The 23,069-nt window shown below is 48.4% G+C and overlaps 1 protein-coding gene across 2 annotated transcripts in view; it reads right to left on the minus strand.

Moving 5' to 3' along the window:
- Nucleotides 1-22,258, minus strand: part of NPTX1 (neuronal pentraxin 1) — a 57,758-nt gene extending 35,500 nt beyond the window's left edge. Inside the window, exons 1-3 of one of the 2 annotated variants that reach the window (XM_069199729.1) lie at nucleotides 20,507-22,258; nucleotides 12,687-12,894; nucleotides 1,629-1,873 (exon numbers count right to left, since the gene is read on the minus strand). In XM_069199729.1, coding sequence (XP_069055830.1) covers nucleotides 1,629-1,873; nucleotides 12,687-12,894; nucleotides 20,507-20,947 — 894 coding nt within the window. In that variant the 5' untranslated portion in view covers nucleotides 20,948-22,258. The remainder of the gene's footprint in view (nucleotides 1-1,628; nucleotides 1,874-12,686; nucleotides 12,895-20,506) is intronic. The other variant, XM_069199731.1, reaches the window with a different exon arrangement.
- Nucleotides 22,259-23,069: the final 811 nt, after the last annotated feature.

A 23,069-nucleotide genomic window follows, 5' to 3' on the forward strand; every position in this document is an offset into this window, starting at 1 on the left:
ACCTGGATATCTCTGGCTTCCTCTGTCCCCTGGATATCTCTGGCTCCCTCTGTCCCCTGGATATCTCTGGCTCCCTCTGTCCCCTGGATATCTAGAGCTCCCTCTGTCCCCTGGATATCTAGAGCTCCCTCTGTCCCCTGGATATCTCTGGCTCCCTCTGTCCCCTGGATACCTGGATATCTCTGGCTTCCTCTGTCCCCTGGATATCTAGAGCTCCCGCTGTCCCCGGGCTATCTCTAGCTGCTGCTGACCCCCTTTCCCCCCCTGCTTATCTCTGACTCTCTCTGACCCTTGGCCATCTCTGGCAGACTCTAACCCCTGGCTGTCTCTGACTCCCTCTGTCCCCTGGATATCTCTGGCTCCCTCTGTCCCCTGGCTATCTCTGGCTGCCGCTGACCCCCGGCTATCTCTGGCTGGGACTGTCTCCTGGCTATCTCTGGCTGCCTCTGTCCCCTGGCTGTCTCTAGCTGCCTGCAGCGTGGGCTCTCACTGCGTCAGCTGACGGCGGGGGCTGGGACTGAGCTCTGACCGCTCCCAGGGATTATCCTGGGCTCAGCCCTGACTCATGGCTGTCAGCATGTGATGGAAGATTATAGGGTCAGATTATAGGAAGGCAGCCTAGAAGATTCACATTTAGCCGGTGGTGTGTGTAGATGGGGGAGGGAGAGGACAGGGTAGAACGGAGAGTAAGGGAGAAACTGAGTAAGACATAGTCTAAAGGGGAGTTTGAGAGAGAGGCTGAGTGGAAGGAAAATTCAAAGCAAGAGATAACAGCAGGGGACAGTAGAGAGATGGAGGGAAGCTAAGAAAGGAAAAATAGAGTGAGAAGAGAGATATGCAAAAAGAGCATGAGAGAGAGAGGGGAGATGGAAAGACGAGGCAAAAGGTTCAAAGGAAGTCAGAAAGAGTGAGTGGAGGCGCGAGGGACAGCAATGACACCACATTGAGGGGGTTCAATGACAAGTGAAATGGAGAATTAGAGCAATGAAAGGAGGGGGGAAGGGGGCGAGGCTTGCTTCTGTTCCCTGACCCCATAGTGTATTGTCCGTCCAGAGGGAAGTTAACTTGCGGTTTGCTGAGACCTTTCTTTTCTGTATTTTCTTTACAAAAACATCTAGTTACCAGAGCATTACTCCATCCACACAAATGAACCCAAGGTAGCAATGTTGGTAATTATGTTACTCGTGATGTCACCTATGATATCATACATGACGTCAGGAGCAGGTCACTGCAGGAATCATTGCTGCATAGCCCACCATAACTGGCATTCTCGGTGTTCTTTTCCTTTTTGATCATAGCCACAATGTCTCCTCGATTAAAGTTTTTTAGTGGAGTTTCTTAATAGCACTCGAGATTATGTGATCTAGGTAACAACCTTTCGCTTCCCTTTAACACAGTTTTCTGTGGTTATTTGCATACCAGTAACTTCTGCCCATGCTTTGCTTAATGGGAGAAATCTATTCTTAAAATTGTTTCATGGCATTGTGTATACCGTGAGCATGATCACTGTGTATATTTATTTTCTATTATACAAGACAGTTGATGTTTCCTCACTTCACCTCATGTGTCCTGACTTTGAGGTGACTTGGCAACCCTACAAGGAGAAGGTAAGTGCGGTCTCAACCCACCTTGTCGTTGATCAAGATCTCCATTGGGTTGTTGCCCCATTCAATCAGCACCACCTCATTGGCTTGGCCTGGCACAGCATAAGAGAAGGGGGTGCCCACTCCGGGAGAGGCATTGGACTTGAGCCACATGCATACGGTGAAGGCGTACATCTCTGGCAGGCTCTTCTTCACCTTGGCGTACATGTAGTTGGTCCGGAGTGGGAAGGTGAGCTGGAACTTATCAGTAGGCCTGTTCTCCTTCTGACCTGAAATCATATTAAGAAGTGACATTTACTTCCTCTGCGCACAAACATGACAGGGTGGCAGAAGGTGATGACAGCACAGAAGGTGATATCAGAAAAGACTGTAATTGGATTGCATGAAACAGGCCTCTTAGATGCACCTAAAGCACAGGAATGGGCGATGCCATAGTAGCTTACTCCCAGAGGCAGCATGTCAAGTCAGACCTAACTTCAATTGACGCCATCACAGGTCTAGTTAATGAAATCTTTCACATAAGCCTAGTTAACCATTGAGGCCAGAACTGAAGGCAGGCTGGAGAAGGTCTGGTACCAGCTGTAAGAATATTGTCTGGCTTAAACATTGTGGCCTATATATAGTCTACAAAATATGGCTGCTTGGGGTTAATATTAGAAAATCTACAAACAGTAGGGAGACATTTTTTGTAAACGATATTTAATACTCACTATTTATGCAAGACAACATTTCAGTAAATGATATTCTGACTTGCAGCCTCAGAGAATGAGGGGGAAAGGATGAACAAGGAAAGGCACAGCCAATAGGCCTGCCTTTATAATGCAAGTGCCTTTGATTTTGCTGATGCTTGTTTGTAAAGCATTGTTAATAAAAGAAAAAACATTACAAATAGAGAAATAAACAATTAGTTAAATCTTTTCAATATTTATAAACAGCATGGTTTGTTTTTCAAATTTCATTCAGGAAACTCTGAACAGACTTTAAAAAGTCAGCTTAATAACAACACAGAGGACTAGTTACAGCTATTTAAAAGAACATGTCAGGTCTCTGAAGCCACCAAGATCATCTGCGGCATACCCCAGGGGTCGCCCCTCTGCCCGACCCTCTTTAACGTTTACATCGATCTGCTCGCAAACATCATCCGATCACACAATCTCAACATCGTCTCATACGCTGATGACACCCAGCTGATCCTCTCCCTCACCAAGGACCCCGCCAATGCCAAAACCAACCTCTACGATGGGATGAAGGCCATCGCCGAATGGATGGAGAACAGCTGCCTGAAAATGAATTCTGACAAAACTGAGGTCCTCATCCTCGGCTCCACCCCCTCTGCCTAGGACGTCTCCTGGTGGCCTGCCACACTGGGAACCGCACCTACACCCACCAACCACGCACGCTACCTGGGGTTCATCCTAGACTCATCGCTATCAATGACCCAGTGAGTCAACGCCGTCTCTTCCTCCTGCTTCAACACCATCCGCATGCTTCGGAAGATCTACAAATGGATCCCCACCGGAACCAGAAAGATGGTTACCCAAGCCCTCGTATGCAGCTGACGGGACTTTGGCATCGCCCTCTATGCAGGAACCACAGCCAAGCTCCAGAAAAGACTGCAACGCATCCAGAACACCACCGCATGCCTCATCCTGGACATCCCACGCCACAGCCACATCACAGCCCACCTGAAAGACCTGCACTGGCTCCACGTCATCAAGAGAATCACTCACGCTCACAACGCACTGCACAACACCGGACCAGAATACCTCAACAGATGGCTCTCCTTCTACACCCGACTTGACAGCTTCACTCCACTGACCTTGCCCTCGCCACCGTTCCATGCATCCACAGAACGACCGCCGGTGGCAGATCGTTCTCCCACCTTGCCACCAAGACGTGGAACACTCTTCCTATCCACCTGCGACAGACACAGGACCTGCTAACTTCAGGAGACACCTCCCGGTGAGAAGGCCCCTCAAATACAAGGGAGATACAGAAGTTCTTAGATGCAACTTTGGGGTAAATTGATGAAAATGTCAAGGGTAGTAGACACCATGCACCCTTTGACCACCTTTGACACCACCGCTTTTGTTCCTTAGCTAGTGCTCATTTCTCCAACAGCATCTCCTTTTCTAATGATGAGCAGAAAGAATGGAGGCTAACAAGGAATGTAAAGTGCAGTAACTGTACCTGTAACTATTTGGCTGACATATTAAATACTTTTGATTGTGAAGCCTCTTTGATGAAGTTAAGAACTTCCTGACTTTCTGGCTTGTTTGCACCACAAGTTACTTCATCAGTATCACAACAAAGCTTGCACCTAGCCACTCTGCTGCAGGGCCAACTATCACAATGCATCACTAAAAAAAATTAAATAGGAAGATTCAGCATTTATCACCCAATCACTGAGTTACCTGTTGCCCTCACAGAATGACAAAAGATCATAACAAAATAGTTACAGGATCTCAAATTAACAACCTTGGTCCTTCTCAGACAGGTGTTCTTCCCATCACAGGAGCAATACATCCCAGGAAGTATCTTGAGGACCAGAAACAAAGGGGGCCCTGCTAGGCTAGCGCTATTATACTTTTCTGCTGTCTTTGATATGGTAGATCACCCAATGCTGCTTGATTGCCTTACATATGTACTGATGTGCAAAGAAAGCTACTTACATGGTTTGGTTGAATTACAGTACAACACTCTAAACTGTCCATTTACACATTTCAATCTCCTCCTAAAAAAACTAACCATGGTGTCCAGCAGTGATCTCCCCTCTGACTATGGCCCTCATTACAACCCTAGTGGAAGGTGGTAAAATGGAGAAAAGTACTGCCAACAGGCTGGCGGTACTTTTCCCCATATTATGACATTGGCGGTTTGGTTCAAGCCAAACCGCCAATGTACCACTCAGTCTGCCACAGCGATAACAGCCACAGGGCTGGAGACTTCAGTCTCCAGCCAGTGGGCCGTCACTGTTCCGCCTGTGGGATTATGACCCCCGCCTACCGCCATGGTTTTCATGGCTTCCTTAGTGCCACGAAAACCATGGCGGTAGGCACTAACAGTGAAAGGGAATTCCTTCCCTGTCACTGATAGGGGTCTTCCCTGTCCCCCTACCCCAGTCTCCTCTCCCCACTCCCCCTCCCACTCCAGACCCAACCCAACATACATGCACCTTCACCCACCATCGTACACACACATATACACACTCATACCCACATTCACACATGCATTTATACATCCATTCACACACACATCCACACATACTGACATACATACAAGCACACACGCATTCACACAAAACAACATACACTCACTCATCCATACATACACACACATACAACATGCAACACACACCCGAATTGACGCACACACAAACATTCACACACAGACACACACAACAACCCCCACCCCCTCCCCTGTCGGAGCACCCGACTTACCTTTTGAAAGGGGTCCTCCGGCAAGAGACAGGACGGGCGCTGCTGCCAGCAGCAGTGTCCACCAGCAGGATACCGCCAGGCCGTATCATTGGTCACGATATGGTCTGCGGCGGTCTACTGCCGTGGTACTACTGCGGGCAGCAGCGCACCTTACCGCCATCGACTGCCATAGCCGCAGTTGGAATACCGCCATCCTTCTGGTGGAACTCCGGCTATGTTCATAATTTGGCGGACGGCTGGTATCCGCAGCGACGGTATTTTGGCAGCCGTCGCCGCAACGGTAGGTGGTTTTTACCGCTAATGTTATAATGAGGGCCTATGTCTGTTTAACAATTATATTACTTCCTTCCTGCAAGCTATTCTTGGTTAGGGTCTATGTATCCATTCATACACTGACAACGCATTTGTTGTGATATCGTGCAGTTCACCCAGCTTGTACAAGTTATGGGCACCCAGTAACATTTGTCTCAGTCTCCGCCAGCTGGAGGTAAAGGCTACGAAAACAGAGGCCAGGTAGACTAGAACCTGCCTGAAAATAGTTTACCGCTAGGGTCAGTTAGTGGAAAGAAACATCACACCTGAAATTTCGAAATCTGAATAAGATGTCAATTTTCTCATTAATTTATTTGCTCACATGATTTATTTGTTTAGGAGTCATGTTTTTTTGCAAAACTCTTTTTACATGCAAGAGTGATGGCATTTAGCCAGACTGAGGCAGACAGGAACATTGTATCATGTTCCTCAGCTGCAGCTTCTATTGCCCATGAACTTTGACTCTAAGCAAATGCTGGTGGTTGAATAAGTAGTTGAAGCACAGACCTCTTTGTGACTACTGATATATATGCAATAGCAACACAGGGCATGGTAAAGCCTAGACAAAGAATTGTTCATGGAAGCCTGGCCAGTCCAACAAGGTGTCTCTTAGTAGAATGCAAGACACTCACCCACCAATGCTGGCATGCTTCATCGTAGGGAACGCGACTCATTCAAAACAGGTAACAGTCCTGTCTGAACGGGTTCCTATTGGAAGGACAATAAATGTACATATTTTTCTTTTCAACAACAGGTCTGTGCTAAATTTCCAGGCTCCAAGGTGTTTTTACTGTTAAAATTATGTGGTGATCAGCCAATATGATTTTATTATGATTATTACTGATATGACTTAAAAGCAAGAATTTTATGTTATTGAAATTCAGTCATTGGTCAGTTATCTTGGTCGATGTGTTTCGGTCAATTATTAAGCCCATGGGAATCAGTATCCTTCGTCAGAACCTAAGAATCCCCAAACACTGTTCCTATACTCTGTGCTGTGTCTATTATATATGAGGTATAGGGTAAGAAAATAAACAAAATATGAATGCTTGTGATTCAGTTTGGCCGGTATTGCGAGAAAGGCAGATCCCAAACCAACCCAATAGTGTTATTTACTTCCATGAAAAAGTAACCAGTCATACTCTTAAAAACACTATCAAAAGGAATGGAAGACTTTGAGAATTGATTCATTGACTATCAACTCCAGGCCTTAGGGATTTGTAATGGTCTTGATACAATTATTACTCTCCTTAACCTGAAAGTCCAACAATTGACCCATATTTTCATTATTCTCAAAACAACGTTATTATAGTAAAGTGGCTTTTACTGGATTGTTCTATTTTTCTCTGAATTGTAATTTTGAGAGCAATTAATTCTGAGAGCAGTTCTTTTTCTCAAGGCTCAAACCATTGTTCCACTATGCATTTAGCTTGGGAGAATTCTATTTGAAGTAACTGCTATCTCAACAAGTCTACTTTTTTGTTCTCCTAATCCCCTTGAATTGTGAAGCTTAAAGAAGCCCCTGGGCATTTGCTTTCCAGGCTTCCCAAACACAATATAAAGATGTAGAGTTTTCATTGTTGTTTACATAGTCTACAATAGCCTTGGGCATATACGAATCAAATGACTAGGATCTTCCCATGATACTTAATAGTACTAATTATGTTTTCCCTATAGCAGGCGTTACTATCCTAGTTACCAGCTATACTCGATTTCTTTTGTGTTTACCTTTAATAGTGTTTGTCTACAGGAGTTAGTACCAAAGTTCCCTCCATGTGACCTGTTACCCTTCTATGAAAGGTAAGATAGGACTATATGCTGTGCTTTTTATTCACACAGATGTGCTTTCCTTCTTGCCTCAGTTTTGCAGGGAATCACTTGGCTGTGAAGTGTGTCCATATCAAGGATTCAATGTGTTTTCACCTAATAATAGTTTTGTTAAGTGTGTGATGACTAGTTAATCTGTCTGGAAGTATGTGACATAATATTTTTTCATTCTAAATTTCTCGTAATACTAGGTATTTATTGCAGCCAAATTGAACTGTGAGTATTTCATTATTTATTTTCCTGCCCTACATATTATACAAATAGGGGCATGGAAAGTGTTGGGGGATCCTTTGGTCCTGACAAAAGCCTCTAATCCTTCCGGGCTAATTATCTTACTGAAACATGTTGACGAGGAAATGTACTGGATGACTATATTCCTCTAACATCCAACAATTGCCTTTTAGTCTCTACAGTGATAACCATAATCAAAACATATTGTCTGGACACAGGATAATTTTAACAGTATCAAAGACTTTTGATCCCAGGCTTTAATTAGAGCCCTACTGTTAAAAATAAATGGATCCCCATTAGAGTGGTGGGTCAGAGTCCTGTACTTTATTAAAAGGTGCCGTGTTGGACAGGCTAGGTTTTCATGAGCAATTCTTTGTCATGGACTTGCCATACCTTGTGCTAGCAATACATGTAGGTTGGAAGGATGTATAGCTGATCTCCTCAATTCTCTCAATATCCCTGTTCTAGTGTTTTGATAGTGCTCTTTATAATCAGTCCAGAACCCTAGAGACGTTTCCATGTCTCGCCCGCCCACAGTTAAGGCCAGATTTACTTTTATTTCACTCAACACATCAAGGTAACTTCAAAAGCTAATATAATGTTTTTAGACATTATTAATAATAAGACACCAAAACAAACCAAGGCAAATAAACAAGGATTCTACAACTGGCCATCTACACAATTTAATCTCCAACTATAAAATTTAAGGTTTATGATTTCATAGTTGCAATTCCTACCAAATTACAATTCCTAATTTCTAAATAAGTATTTACAAAATAGTGATTCATAATGGATTTGCAAATTGACCTACCTCATGAATATTAATGAGGTAGTTTGCAATTTGCCACACATCAGGAACTGCTGCCATCACAAGGATGGTGGCTTGCTGAGGTCAGCAGACCATCAAGTCTGTGATTGCTTTCTGTTAAAGGAAGCTTTTTTAATGCAGCCAGTTTTCCTTAAAGAGAAACATGATGTGTTTAAAAAGACAAAATGAAACTTTTAAGTTTATCTTTTTAAGAGTACGTAGTAGTCCGTGGGACCATTTACTGCTCTTAAAAATAATGTTGTTTACATTCTCAAATGGGGAAGCGGTCCCTTGGTAACCCCTTCCTATTTGCGAATGGAACCACTTCCTTTTATTAGTTTGGAAAACATTAATGTTTTTCATTCACATAACATTAATAAATATCACTGCCATTTAGCTTTGGAAGGGACGACCTAAACATGCCCCTTCCAAATACAGAATTTGTGTGTATCTACAATTCCACATTGCGATTTGGTAATGTGTTACTGAATCTCAATATTGGATTCATACATTCCAAAATCCTTTTTGGGGGTTTGCAAGTGGGCTAATTCTGTGAATTTTTCCATTTGCAACTGCAAAAAAGTGTTGTACATTGAGCAAATTAGTTTTGTTTTAGATATCCCTCTATCTGATGAAAATCTGTGTTTTGTCTGTATAAAAGTAGAACCCAATACACTGGCTGTGCTCAAGAGCAGCAACTGGCTTTGTAAATGAGGAAGAATACTGGCATATGCAAGAGAGTAGCCAGAAAATAAACTACTCATCACTTTGGACCATGTCCCAAATGGCACCAAGTGTGCAGAAGAGATGAGCAAGCCTGGCATGTGATGGGTTGCACTCCCAAGCTATTAAAGTGGAGGTTAATGATGCCCCTTGGGCTAAGGGCAGATTCTAGGGGCATTCCAGATGTCACTCATCCCACCTTAGATCAAAATCCAGGCAGTGTCATGATTGGAATCTTCTTGCTAGATAGGATTCAGTCGATACTAATGCTTTGCCTGAACTGCATGTTGCAGCCTTTGCAAAAGAAGAGGGTAGCTCACATTGTCAAAGGTTGCTGATAAATCCAACATCACCAATTCATAAAAATCCTATGTTCTTCTGTCTTCAAACCATCCGACACAGATATGGTTACTCACTCTGTACCCCTACTGAGCAGGAACTAGTGCTGGGCAAAGTCTTGATTACCGCAATGTACTTTTACCAAGGTCCTGATTGTTGACCTACTCGTAGCTCAGAATGTCTTGCTTGTCATACACCAACATGCTAACAGAATGGGTTTCTGTTGCAAGTGTTAATTCTAGTAACTTCCAAGCACTTTATATGCTAGTGCATACATATGTTTTAACCGCAAGTGACTAAACACATGCAAAAGTTCTGATTTTCTCAGGAAAGGCTACCTCACATGGATCTTTGCGACCTCCTTTCCCTAGTTTTGTAGTTTTTGCCAGAAATACCCAGAGTTTTCGGGACAAAAAATGCAACTTTTCATACCCACGGTTGAAACCCCACCTGTAGATTGACAGAAGTTGTATTTCCATTAATAACGTTCAATAGTATGTTTCACTATGTCACATGCAGTATATGGCACAACAATATTATTTGCATCGACTACATCATCCTACCACTTGTTGCAAGGTAAGTATCATAGGTGGGTACAATATTTAGCTGTGATGGAGATGATGTAAAGATAAAAATGTGAATGCTCCCTTAAGTCCCCCACCCCACTCATTTAGGGTATCTTCTCCCTTTCAGTGTCTTCCCTCCCATAGAGACTCTCTAGTGTCTCCCATGCTTCTCTAGGTGGGAGGGGACAACTTGGATGGGAAGAGAGGCCTGGATAAGTGGGGTGAACCCAAATTGGGGGAAACCCCCAAAGAAGAAAGAGACACGTTGGAGCAGGGGGCTTTTAATGTCAAGAGAGACCCTTGGTAGATAGAGGTTGACCACAGATTTGAAGGGGCGTTCCATGTATGTGAGAGAGAGACCTCTAAAAGGTGGGGAACCCATACAAAGGAGAGAGAAGCCCTAATCGGAGGCTATGGAATCTTACATATGAAGGGTGACCACAGAGGGAGGGAGTGATCTCAAGTGAGAGAAGAGGTAGTTAGAGACCTTAATGATGGCAGAGACCTAGGTAGGAGGAGCAACTCCGAAAGGGAAAGAAGACCTGGATAGGGAAATACAAAATACTGCAAAAGGAGAGGGAGGCAACAAATAATGAGGGAGTTCGTGGGTGGAATGAAGAGGCTGCAGATGGGAAGGATAGACGGCTAGATGTGAGGGGCAGACCTGTAAAGAGAGGGGTGAGTCTCAGTGGGGTGGCGGGGATAACCCTGGTTGGAAGAGAAGAAGTTGATAGGAAGGGAATCCCATATAGGATAGAGACACCTCAAGTAGAAGGTGAGACCCTGGATGGGACAGGTATGTCCTGGACTATGAGAGGAAGTAGTGAGGGGGTAGAGAGGCCGTGGATGGGTAAGGGAGACTCTGGATATGAGTATGAAACATTGATTCAGAAGAAACAACACGGATGAAAGAAGAGCATCTGAATAACAGATGCAAACATGGTTGAATCTAATATGAAACTGGCTCTGCTCCTGCCCTACCAGGCTTCCAGAGGTACTGGCCTGTCATAAATCAGAGCTGTTAATAGCAGACAAGGGCCAGCAGGCTGCCTAGTCTGGTTGTATTTGTACCAGCTGCAACTACATAGACTCTCTGAGTACAAATGCCTGGAGATATTTCTTGCTCCTCTCTTAACTTACTGCTTGTTTGATGCTTCGACTCCACATGTCATCCAGGTGCCTGCTCTACCTGTGCACCACATGAGCACCATGGGCTGATGGGGGTGTGCGGCACCAAAAGGAAGTACTCTCCCTTACCTGTTTTAGTGCTGATGGGGGGTTCTGACAGTTCAAGGTACAGTCTTTGCCCTGCTCTCAGAGGGATCCATTCCAGAAGCAGCCTGCTGTTCGGTGGGGCTCCCAATCCATTAGACTGAGGAACCGTCCTGGGATGTCTCCGCTGAGGGAAAGAGGAATCTCTAGGATGGTCTCTTGTTTGAGAGTGCTGTCTAAGGGATACCTCTGGCTGGCTCATGAGTGGGACAGTAGAGCACCATGTACCACTAAAAAGTGACATGCCTCAGCCTGAGTGTATATGAATAGGCCAGAAGATATAGAGGCCAGTCCTAGTGCCTTGTTCGTGGACAACTGGGACAAAAGAAGATGAGGACCAGGCTCTGGACATGTCCTCTTTTGTGATGGGTCAAACAACAACAGTGGCTCACCTCTCTCTCCCCTCTTCATTTGAGGCTAGGAGTGCACTTTGCTGGCAGAACGGGGACAAGTGGTTCCACAAGGTCACTCACATCAGTGACCAGACCGATGAAGGGCACAGGCCTAGAGCACCCATCCTACCTCTGTGGGCATTTCTCCTTCTGCGCCTCATGTGTGAGCACCAGAAGGTCAGACTCCGGTCTGGGTAACTGAATCTTGGCTGTGTTCCTCCCTTGTCATGTTTCTCCCATGTGGTGGAACAGACTGTGGGACCAGGAGGCCAATAGTCTGACGAATCTCCTCAGACAGGGGAAGACTGCCCTGTTATGTCGTGGACTGTCCCCCAAGCCACAGTATATGCCGGTTAAACTGACTGAGCATGCAAAGGAACCCTGCCTCTCTGGCATGAGTTTCAGAATAGAACCCTAAACTATTTGAAGGGCAAGCCAAGGCATGTAGGATTTCTTACTTTTAGAAGGGTCTAATATTACAGAGCTTTCGGTAGAGGTTAGAATAAAGGTCTATTTAATGGATGTCCCTGTGATGTACCCCTTTACAATTAAAAGTACTAATGCCAATGTAGAAAATGTTTAGAGTTCCCAAAATATGACCCTTCCTATTACCTCTGAGTGCGTTGCAGGAATATGAGATGGATACCGAAGTGTGCAAATGTAACTCCACTCTGGACGGTGACTAGCCGTATTGGCAGGAACCCTTCTAGAACCACTGCCAACCTACATGTTTCTTTTTAGAAAGTAATCTAGCTAAGGCTGCCATTTTGTTGCTCTGAGAGTGTCTAGCTGAAATGTTCGCCATATTCAAACACCTGCCACTAAATCTGGGGGGAAAATCGTCCTATTCATAAAACTTTGGCTGCCCGAACTCCTGCGACATCCGGGCTTATTTACTGTCTGGGTGTGTCCCAAAACCTTTCAATTAATGCTGAATTGCTCTTTTAAATTGACATTGCCTTCAGGTTCTTTATTTTCCCTTCGTTGTTACCGTTCTCTTTTTGGTGTTTCTTCGTTTTGGATTCTGGATTATGTTTTTATTATGCTCTCTTCGTTGTCGCATGATGCTGACCCCGGAGCTTCTCAGCTCTTCCTTGTCACTGGAGCCCAGTGACGTCATGACATCCGCAGAGGTCGGAATCAACGAATGGGCGTCTCTGAGGGTCACTCACCTTTCTCCAGGTCGGAGATGCGCTGGTGCAGCGAGGTCAGGGTACTTTCGATCTTGCCCCGCTGCTCGCTGTCGTTCTTGCCCCCCAGCTTGCCCTCCTCCAGGCTGTTGACCCTGGAGAGCACCTGCCGCTCGAGGTCCTCGATCTTGCTCTGCAGCAGGTCCTTCATGGTGCTGGTCTGGGTGGAGGTATTGCCCCGGCTGTACTGCTGAGGGGGGAGAAGGGGAGCACGCCGGGTAAGTGGATTGTGGCTAAAACAACATTAGCACCTGGTATTTAACGGTGACAGTAATCCCGGGCCTCCCGCTAGGAGTGCGGTTAATTGAGAGATTACCGGGCAAACACTGTAATCACATTACAGAGCGCAGCGCGCGGCTCCGGCCAGCAGGTGCTGAGACAGAGGCGTGTGTGGTACAAAGAGACGAGAGAGGGAGAAACAGAAAGACGGACGGAGAGAGAGAGAAAATTAGAGACAGGAGGAGAGAGAGTGTGCGAGAGAGACAGACGGAAAGAGGGAGAGAAAGTGCGAGACGGAGAGAGAGAGAACGTGAGAGAGGCAGCAAGAGATAACATGCGAGAGAGAGTGATATAGGTAGGAAGATAAAGACCGAGAGAGCAAAAGAAGGCAAAACAAAGGGAGAGAGCAAAAGAAAACAAGAGACCAAGACAGAGAGAGAAGAGATCAAACGGATGAGACGGGGAAAAGGGGAGAGCGGAAGAGAAAAAGCGAAAAGTAGAGGTCATACGATAGAGCGAGAGGGAGATTAACTGGATGAGGCAGAGAGACGATCAAAGAGAGAGAGAGTGGGCATGATTCCCAAGGGAGCAAGAGACAGAGAGAGACAGCCCAAAAACGAGAAAGAGATCAAAAGACAGAGCTGGTAGATCGAGTGAATGAGACAGAGGAAAGGGACGAGATGATGAGACACAAAGACAAATATAGAGTGAGACGGCATGACAGACAAAGGAAGTGAGAGACTGAGAAAGAAAGGGAGGTAGGAGTAGAGAAATGAAGGATAGAGAGGGGGAAGTAGCGGGAGTTAGAGAGCAACATAAAGAGGGACAGGCAGAAGAAGAGAGATACGGAGAAACCGAAAGAGCGTGACAACGGGTGAGACAGAGAGACGATGAAAAAGCCAGGCATGAGGGAGACAACGAAAAGCAAGAGAGGTGGGCTCAGGACGAAGAGACAATCAGAAAGAGTGGGAGCGGAAGAATTTATAAGATAAAGAGCGAGTGAAGAACAGGTACAAAGTGCAGGAGACAAAGAGAGAGTGCCAGAGACAGAAAGGGAGGGACGGATAGGGAAAGCAAGCCAGACAAGGATACAGCGAGAAAGAGTGAGACAGAGAGACGCGGAGAGAGAGAGAGCAAGAAAAAGAGGGAGAGGGAGACCGACAGGCAGTGAGAAAGGGCGGAAGGAGGAAGAGAGAGGCGGAGATGTATAGAGTGTAAGAAACATACACACGAGGCAAAGAGAAAGGGGTAGAAACAGATCAAATGGAATTAGGTAGCGAGACAAAAAGGTAGGAGATAGAGAGGACAAGACAGAGAAGGAAAGAGACAGAGAAGGCAAGGCACAAGTAGAGAGACAGACAGAAAGTGAGGGAAATAAAAAGGAGAGAGAGGGTAAGCAGAGAGGATATAAAGTGTCGGAGAGATAAAGTGAAAGAAGGGGTGAGGAAGGGAGATATGGAAAAAGGGGGATAGAGAGAGAAAGATTTCGGGGGAGAATGAGTGACAAAGAAGGTGAAGAGAGACAGTGAGAGTGAGAAAGAAGAGGAGGTAGCAAGATAAAGAGCCGAGAGAGAGGGGACAAGACAGACACAAGACGAAAGAGAGAATGGAAAGAGAGGACAAGACACTCGAGGAGAAAGAGAGAGACAGCGAGATAAACATGCGAGAGACAGCCACAAGGCAAGAGTGGGGATGGAAAGAGAAGGCAAGGCATTCTGGGAGAGCGAGAGCGAGACAGAAAGTGAGGGAATGAAAACACAAGTGAGAGGGGGAAGCAAAGAGGATATAAAGAGTTAGACAAATAAAGTGAAACACGGAGTGAAGAAGGGAGATATGGAAAAAGGAGGCATAGAGACAGAGAGAAAGTTGTCAAGAGAAATTAAGTGACAGAGAAAGGGAGAAAGGGAAGGAGGTAGTGAGAGAAAGACGCGAGAGAGAGGGGACAAGATAGACAAGGCGAGAGTGAAAATGGTAAGAGAGGACAGGACACTCAGGGGGAGAGACATACATAAAGCGAGAGAATGAAAAGGGAGTGATAGAGGGAAGCGAGGAGGACATAACGAGATGGAGGGAGGAACTTAATGAAGGACAGAGGGAAAGGGAGGTAGAGAGTGACCAATTTAGTGAGAGAACGAGTGAGAGAGAGAGGTGGTACAATCTGGGAGAGCCAGGGCCTGACTGACCGTAGCAGGCATCGAGCATTTTCCTAATAGGCCGAAAGGGTGGGGCAGGTTTTGCAGAGGTGCTGCAATATCACCCCCTCCTGATAACAAAAGCAGCAGTGCTTCGCACTTAATACTCCACCAACCTCCTCCCACCCTGCACCCCACCCCTCAACCCAGGGACTGGTCCCACAACATTGCTAGGGCTGCTTTCGGTTCCCAGGACAGCCCTGGACAGAGAACGAAAGCGAGCTAGAGAGAGAGAGTTAGAATTCTGCAGCCGCTCTGCCCGCAGCCTGGATGTCTCGATGGCTATTTAATATTCCCTCAAATGTTATTTTGCAGTTGTGGGCACAAGAGCAAGTGACAAAGGCCACATGGAACACGCAGCATCCATGGGCGAAGGAAAAGGGCTTGTCCTGATGGCCGAGAGAAGTACACAGCCAGAAAGTGTGACAGGACAGTCGGGGCACAAGGCATAGAGCCATGGGTACAGGGAGTTGAAGAAGCCCAGTGCACAAGGCAGATGCTCTTGGAAAGAGGATGTCAGCAGGCCCTGTGACCAATGTTTAGCAACTCTGGGACATAGGCCAAGGAGAGCCAAGGAACAAGTGAAAGGACACAGGGGCACAGATCAAGGGACACCAAGACACAGGTCAAGCCACCAGAGGGCAGGTCAAGGGATACCTATGAAGAGGTTAAAGAACACAAGGTAGAGCTCAATAAACCATTGGACACTTGGCTGGGGTCACCTAGGCATTGGTCAAGCCACACCACAGCAGAAGTTAACATACACTTAGGAATAAGTCAAAGAACATCAAACAGAGGTCAAAGAACCCTGGGACACAGGTGAAAGAACTCTAGAGAAGATGCCAAGCAAACCTGTTGCACAGGTCAAGGGGCACAGAGGAATAGATCAAAGAATATGGAGCAGAGGTCAAAGAACTCTGGAGCACCCAGGGCTTGCTTTAGAACTGGTGGCGCCTGGTACAACAATCTTTTTTGGTGCCCCCACCCCATGACCTCCTCCTTTGATTCCCTCACTATCACCCAGCAAAATTGCCCGTCATCTCTCCATAGCAACTCTCTCTCCTATACATTTCATTTGTTTTAAAGCACTGGAAAAGGCTGGCTTTCCTAATCCACTCAGCTATCCACAAAAAATACAGATCTGTTCTTTGCAGCATGCATATTAACTCTCTGAGCTACTTTATGGAGAGTCCAATCTCGCTCTCTAGCAGGGGCACTAACCACAAAAGTTATCTTGACATTTTTATTGCTGCTTAAAAGCTGGACCCACAGGGAACTTTGCATCAGGTGCTTTTAAATCGTAACTTATTGCTAAACACAACACCCGACCTTGCTGTCAGTGCCCTCTCTCCAGGTCAGCGCCCAGTGCGACCGCACCAGTCGCACCGCCTAAAGCCAGCTCTGGGAGCACAGGTTAAGAGACACTGGGCACAGGTGAAAGAATTCTGGAGTAGACGTCAAGCAAACCTGTGGCATAGGTCAAGGGGCAGCTAGGAATTTGTTAAGGACCACCGGGCAGAGGTCAAAGAACCCTCGGGCACAGGTGAAAGAACTCTGGAGTAGAGGTCAAGCAACCTTGTTACACTGGTCGAGGGACACCAGGGCACAGGCCAAAGGATATCTAGGAGTAGGTTAAAGAACACCGGGCAGAGGTCTATGAACTCTGGGCACAGGTCGAGGGACATGGAGACACAGGTGATAGAACTCTGGGTTAGAGGTCAAGCAACCTTGGTGCACTGGTTGAAGGACACCAGGGCACAGGCCAAGAAATACTGGGGCCCATGTCACGTAACACCGGGGCACAGGTCAAAGACCAGGGCAGAAGCCTACTATGGGTGCCCCTAGCAGAGAGGCATAGGGCAGAGACAGGGGAAATGCCCACCAAGGAAGCCCTGGGAGCTCCGGGGCTCAGACCTCTAGCAGGCACCGCCGGAACTGCAAGCGAGGCTAATATTCGGGTCCTGAGGGTGTTAAAGACAAGAGGGGGCGGCAGAGCAGCGCTGAGGGTAACAAGGAGAGGGAGAGGGGGGAGGGGTGAGAGAGGCTTCAAGAAAAAAGTAAAGGGGTAGTGACAAGATATTTCAAAGACCTGGAGCGGGGCGCGCAATTCAGGGGAGAAAAGAGGGTAGAGATTGAGAAAGGGGAGAGAGAGAGGGAAAGAGAGAGAGGGAAGATAGAGAAAGAGAGAGAGAGAGACAGACAGACCGACCTCGGGGGTGTCGGAGCACTTTACCAGGACTGCGAGCTGGAGAGAGGAAGGACTGGCGGACGGGCGGAGAGGGACGGACCGGGTGTAGCGAAGAGAGGGCATTGGAGAGGCTGAGGAGAAGACTGGAAAGCTGCAGCAGCCGCTTCAGAGGTCATTGGGGACCCACAAGCCCCGTCGTGTAGATAAGAAGCGGGCTCCAGCCGCACCGCGAGCCAGAGGGCAGCATATGTGCCCTTTACCACAGGGTGGCGTGCGCTCCCTCAGTGCCACCATAGCACGGCCCATTAGTCAGGGCAACACATGGACCGGGGGAAAGTGTGGGAGACTGGAGGCAGGAAGGGGTGGGGTGGGGGCTGCATGAGTGATGGAGCGGGGAGGGACAGAAGAGCGCGCGAGGGAGAGAAGCGATAAGGAAACTGAGAGATGGTTGACGGAGAGAGGACCGAGGCATGGATGGGGAAAGAGAGACAGGGTGATAGGGCTGCGTCAGAAAATAAGCTAGAGAGGAAAGGACTAAGAACGGGAAAGAGAGTCTTATTCAAGTGAGGGCGGTAGAGGGGAAGGAGGGAGGGAGGCAGAAGCTCGAGATTTCTATGGATGTAGAGTGGAGGGAAGAGGGAGTATGCGCTGTAGACGGGTGAAAAGTACCAAAAGAGGGAATGAGGCGTGGGTGAGCGAGGGGGGAGCGAGAGATCCGGGTGAAGAGGAGAGGCACAAAGGCAACTGGGAATGGAGATGAGCGGTAAACAGAGGGAGGGAAGAGAGGGCGGGAAAAAGGAGAAAGTGAGTGATTGTGACAAAGAAAGAAAGAAGAAAGACGGGGAGGTGAGAAGATAGTGGTTATAAGAGTGAAATCGAGGGACACGGGGGTTGTGAGAGAGGACGAGTGGGGCACGAAGGGGGGGCAGCGAGGATGGAGAGAGGGAGGCGGATAGCGAGGGCGTCAGAGCAGAGAGAGACGGGTTATTGAGAAGATTACGCGATGGAGAAAAGGGCGACGAGAGACACGGTGAGGCAGGTTAGGGATGGGGGAGAGATGAAGAGAGAAGCTTATTAAGAGATAGAGGAGAGAGAAAGAGAGAGTGCGGGAGGGGAGGAAGAGAGAAAGAGGACAGGAGATGCGTTTGTAGAGGGATCGCGGATTGATGAGAAGGTAAGAGAAGGTAGTGAGGGAGAGCAGGAGGGGAGTAGGGGGACGAGAAGAGAGACAAGGAAGAGGTGAGAGATGAAGTATACTGTGAGAGAAATACCTTGTGAGCGAAAGGAAGAGGGGAACGGATCGAGAGGGCGGGAAGAACACGGCAGAATAGCACAAGGGAGGGGGTCAGACACCTGGAGAGACGGAGAAAGAGAGAATAGGGAGGGATCACAAGTAATGGTGGAGAGAGAGAGCGCACAATCCAGAAAGCAAGGGATGAGAGAGGGAGGGATGCAGTCAGAAAAATGAGCAGAGAGAGGGTGGTGGGAACCATAAGTTAAGGTGAACAGAGGGAAAGAGTATATTTCTGCTAATACACCGAAGAGACAGGACTGCGGCACACATGTGGGGTGATCACCTTCTCCAGGTCGTTGCAGACAATCTTTACAGGCCTAGATGATTTTTGTGATAGCCTCGTGCATTCTGGGTGTTGCAACCTGGTTTTGCTTCCATTAGACTAAACCCCTTGAACTCACTGATTTGTAGGTGAAAAGTTTCAGAGTGACAGCAAGGTCCCCAATTACCTGGAGTGAGGTGGTCACCCTAAACCCACGGGGGGAGAGAAAGGTGTGAAGGGCGGGGACCCTATGCACATAGGAGAATTAGAAAGTAGCAAGAGGGACCTGAAAGAACAGTAGGAGAACCAGATGGCAGCCTGAAGAAATAAAGCGATAGATAAGGATGGCGAGAGAAGGGAGGGAGGAACGAGGGAACAGGATAAGGTGAAAGATGCCAAGCGAAGATAAGTGACAGGGAAAATGATTCGAAGAAGGAATGTAAGAGAGAAGGAAAGTTTGAAAGAAAAAAATGAGAGAGGAAGATCAAGGAGGGATAGCAAAGGCATAAGTAAAGGCAGAGAGACGGACAGGGGTGGGGAGAAGGAGAGAACATGTGCTAGTAACAGAAAAGGTGAGAGAGAGACACCGAGCGCAGGCAGAGGAGTCGTCGTACGCACAGCCACCAGCTGGATTTTATTGTGCATTGCAGACCCAACATATCCACATTCCCTGCTCTTGACAAAGCACAAGAGAAGTCCAGTTCCGCCCTGACCCAGATTATACCAGCCATTAGCCGCCAGCCAGGCGCCTGGGACACAGCACAGCCCAGAACTGGGCACAGCATTCTAGACCTGCTGAGGTATGCCGATGGGTAGACAGGTGGAAGGTTCTGGGTGAGTAGACAGACAGGTGGAGAGACTCCCAGAGGAGCAGAAGGGAGATAGATGTATGCACAGGCTGCAAGAGAGGTGAACAGATACACAAGTGCCAGGAACTTGTCTGGGTAGATAGATCAGTAAAGAGAGCCCAAAGGGGCAGTTGGAGAGAGGGAGGAAAAGAGGGGTGGAAATGCATTAGGAGACGGACTAGGTCCATGAGTGGGAAGATGGAGAGGCACAGAGATTCACAGCCAGGTCCACTGGAATTATGCAGCAGATGAGGGCCAAATTATGCAGAGTGTTGACAATTTATGCGGCAAGAAATGCCCAATTATAAGACGTAATGCAGCACATTTTCTGATAGTAACTCTTCGTTATTTTACCATTTTTACACTTGTTAACATTGTCTGGGCACCTCATGAGTATCGGTTTAGCGGCCAAACATAGAAATAAGAAAAAGAGGGGTGACCAGTCAACCTTTGCAAAGGGCTCTTTCACTGCGCTTCAACATTTGTCTCTGCATTTTTTGTAACTTTTGGCCCGTTTGAGCTAGAAATGCAATTTTCCGTTAAAATACGCAGATTATGCATCAGGTGAAGGATTATGTGACAAATAACTATTCGAAACACGCTGTGGCGGCCCAATTCTCATAATTCCAGTGGCCCTGCTCATAGCCGAGAAGATACGGATGGAGATAGTGCTGTCAGACCCTGCAGAGCGGTGTGGACAGGAAGTAATAGCCAGGTGGGTAGGTAGCGTGGTGTGTGGATGGCTACATTGGCAGGTGGCTAGACCAGGCTCTGATGGTCAGGTCACCCCAGCTCTTACCTCCAGGTTCTCCAGCCGGGTCTTGAGGGTCTGCAGGGTCTGGCCGAGACTGCTAAGGGTCTCTGCGGCGGGCCCTCGGGACAGGTCCCCCAGGGAGCCCTTGGGTGGAATCTTTCTGGCCCCCGGGAGCCCGGCCTTGGCATCGTTGGTCCCCGGCTCAGCGGAGCTCTGGCTCTCGCAGCGGCTCAGCTTGCTCGTCAGCTCGCGGATGGTGTCCTGTTGGCTCAGCAGCGTCTCCTTCTGCTGCAGCACACTCTCCCGCAGCTGCAGGATGGTCCCACGCAGGTCCTCCGTCGGCCCCGTGCCCTGCATGGACCCGCACAGGTCCGTGTCCGCGGGCACCGACGTGCAGATGAACCGGCTCTGCCCAAAGCCCTGCCCGGACCCACGGGGCCACGAGAGGGTCAGCAGCAGAAACATCCACGCCAGTCCGGGGCCCATGGCTGCTGGAAAGTCCTTTGAGGGATCCGCACTCACGGGCGATTGAGATGGCGCGCTGCCTGGTTTTAATCACTCAGATCGCGGCAAATCCTTCTCTGGAAGATGGGAAAGCCGTCTGAAAGAAGGAGGTGGTGGGGAGTCCGGCTCTCCCTCTGTGGGAGTGGAAGGGGAGTCCTTTCTGGCAGGAGGAGGCGCCGGCAGAGCACTCCGCCTCCTTCAGCACTTCCCTTAGTTCAGCACCGGGAGCTGTTCCTGCCGCACCCCTCGGTTTGCTGGTTTCAGCACCGGGAGCTGTGCCAAGTGTGTCACTCCGATCCCTCAGCACCTCGAAGTCCCGCCGCTCACCCCTCAGAGCTGCCCTCCTGCCTTCTGCTACTCCCGCTCTCTCCACACTCCGGAGCTGTCTGTCCTCTCTTGCCCTCAGCGCCTCGGCGCTTTCCCTCTCTTCCCTGAAGCACCAGAGCGGTCCCTCCCGTGCTTTCTACTGAGTATGAATGTGCTTGTGTTTTCAGCACCTCCGCTGCGCGAGACTCGGATCTGCACGAGGAGCGGCCCCGTCAGCCCACGCCTGGCTCGCGCCTCTCTTCAGCACCAGGAGCTGTCCCGTCAGCCCGCACTGCCCGCTTCAGCACCAGGAGCTGTCCCTGAACTTCAGCTCTCTCCGGAATCCGCCCCCTCAGCTTGCTGCAGGTCTTTCTCAAGGGGTGTCAGCTTGTCTTCTTGCTCGCACCCGGCCCCTATTTAGATCAGTACTCAGCACCCTCTCTTCCCTGAGCTGCGCTATCTCTGCGCTAGGAACTGTCCCAGAAGCTGTGCATCCAGCCTGCTGCAACCCTCACTGCAGTCCAGGGAGCTGTCTGTCCTGCTCCAGCTTCAGGAACTGTGTGAAGTGTCCGTGCAGCTCTTTCCTATGCCTGCTGCAGCGCCACCCCGAGCCCGCTGCCGCCTAGAAGCCGTCTCTGCTGCAGCTCCTCCCTCAGTAACAGGAGCTGTGTTTGCTGCTCTCCGTGCTGTAGGCTAGCCCTCTGTTGCACGAGCTGAGCTGCAAGTCTTTCTTCTATACTAGAAGCTATCCCTGCTGCAGCTCCACCCTAAGCGTGCTGCGCCCATGCCCTAAGAGCTGTGGTTTGCTGCAGCTCTCGCTTCAACCCAGGACCGGCCTCTGCTGCAGCCACCCCTCAGCCCCAGGGTGTGTCCCGGCTTCAGCTCCCCCCTCTGTCTCAGCAGCTTACACTGAGGCCTCCGCTTCCGCCGGCCAGGGAGCTGCGCTGTGTCCCTGCTGCAGTGCTCTCAGTCCCAGGAGCTGTGGCTGAGCCGCTGCAGCACGGCTGCAGCTCTTATACCGCGGCCGAGGGCACGCCCCTGTGACGTCAGCAGGGGTGGAATCCCGCTTTAATCGCCGTGTGGCCGCCTCCGCCCGGCTTTAGGTGGTGCAGAGAGAGTTGCCCAGAGCCGTCAGGCGCTTGGTGCCGCTGCCATTGCGCCTCTATCCCGACACCTCGGTGTCACGACCAATCACTACTGCCGCTGTCACTGGTACTGATAGTCTTTTATGCTATTATTATTAAGAATAACACCAAAAGCATGGTACTAACTCTAGTGATTACGAAGCACCGCCAAGTCTGCATCATACGACTACTGTAAATTGGTGGTCATATACAGGCAGAGGCTGCAGGCCAAACGGTTTTATAAGAGGACGGCCCCTCGAGATGACTTGCAACATCCTCTGCGTGTTCACTTGGAGGTGCTTTATTTCATATAATACTAAGTACTAACCACACACCTTTCCTGAGTGATTTAATTACATAGTATATCTTCATCCTGCATACCTGCACCTGAATAGCGCCTTGCTCTATCGCAGCTTAGAGAAAGGAGCAGAAGCATATGGTGGTAAATGATTTGCCAAGGCTCACGTTGTTTGTGTAAGTGGTAAAGCCAAGCTTCAGTCATAGAACTCCTGGCTGACATTTATAAAGATTTTGCACCTCGATTGCATCACTTTTTTTTGCATCCCCAATACAAAATCCGTGTATGTATTAACAAAGCCACACACATGTCCATCTTTGTGTGGCTTTTCAAGAAAAGGCAATGCAACAGATTACTCTGTCTTCTGTTACTTTGT

This window comes from Pleurodeles waltl, chromosome 7 (genome assembly GCF_031143425.1).
Source record: "Pleurodeles waltl isolate 20211129_DDA chromosome 7, aPleWal1.hap1.20221129, whole genome shotgun sequence".
In the NCBI taxonomy this organism is placed as follows: Eukaryota; Metazoa; Chordata; class Amphibia; order Caudata; family Salamandridae; genus Pleurodeles; species Pleurodeles waltl.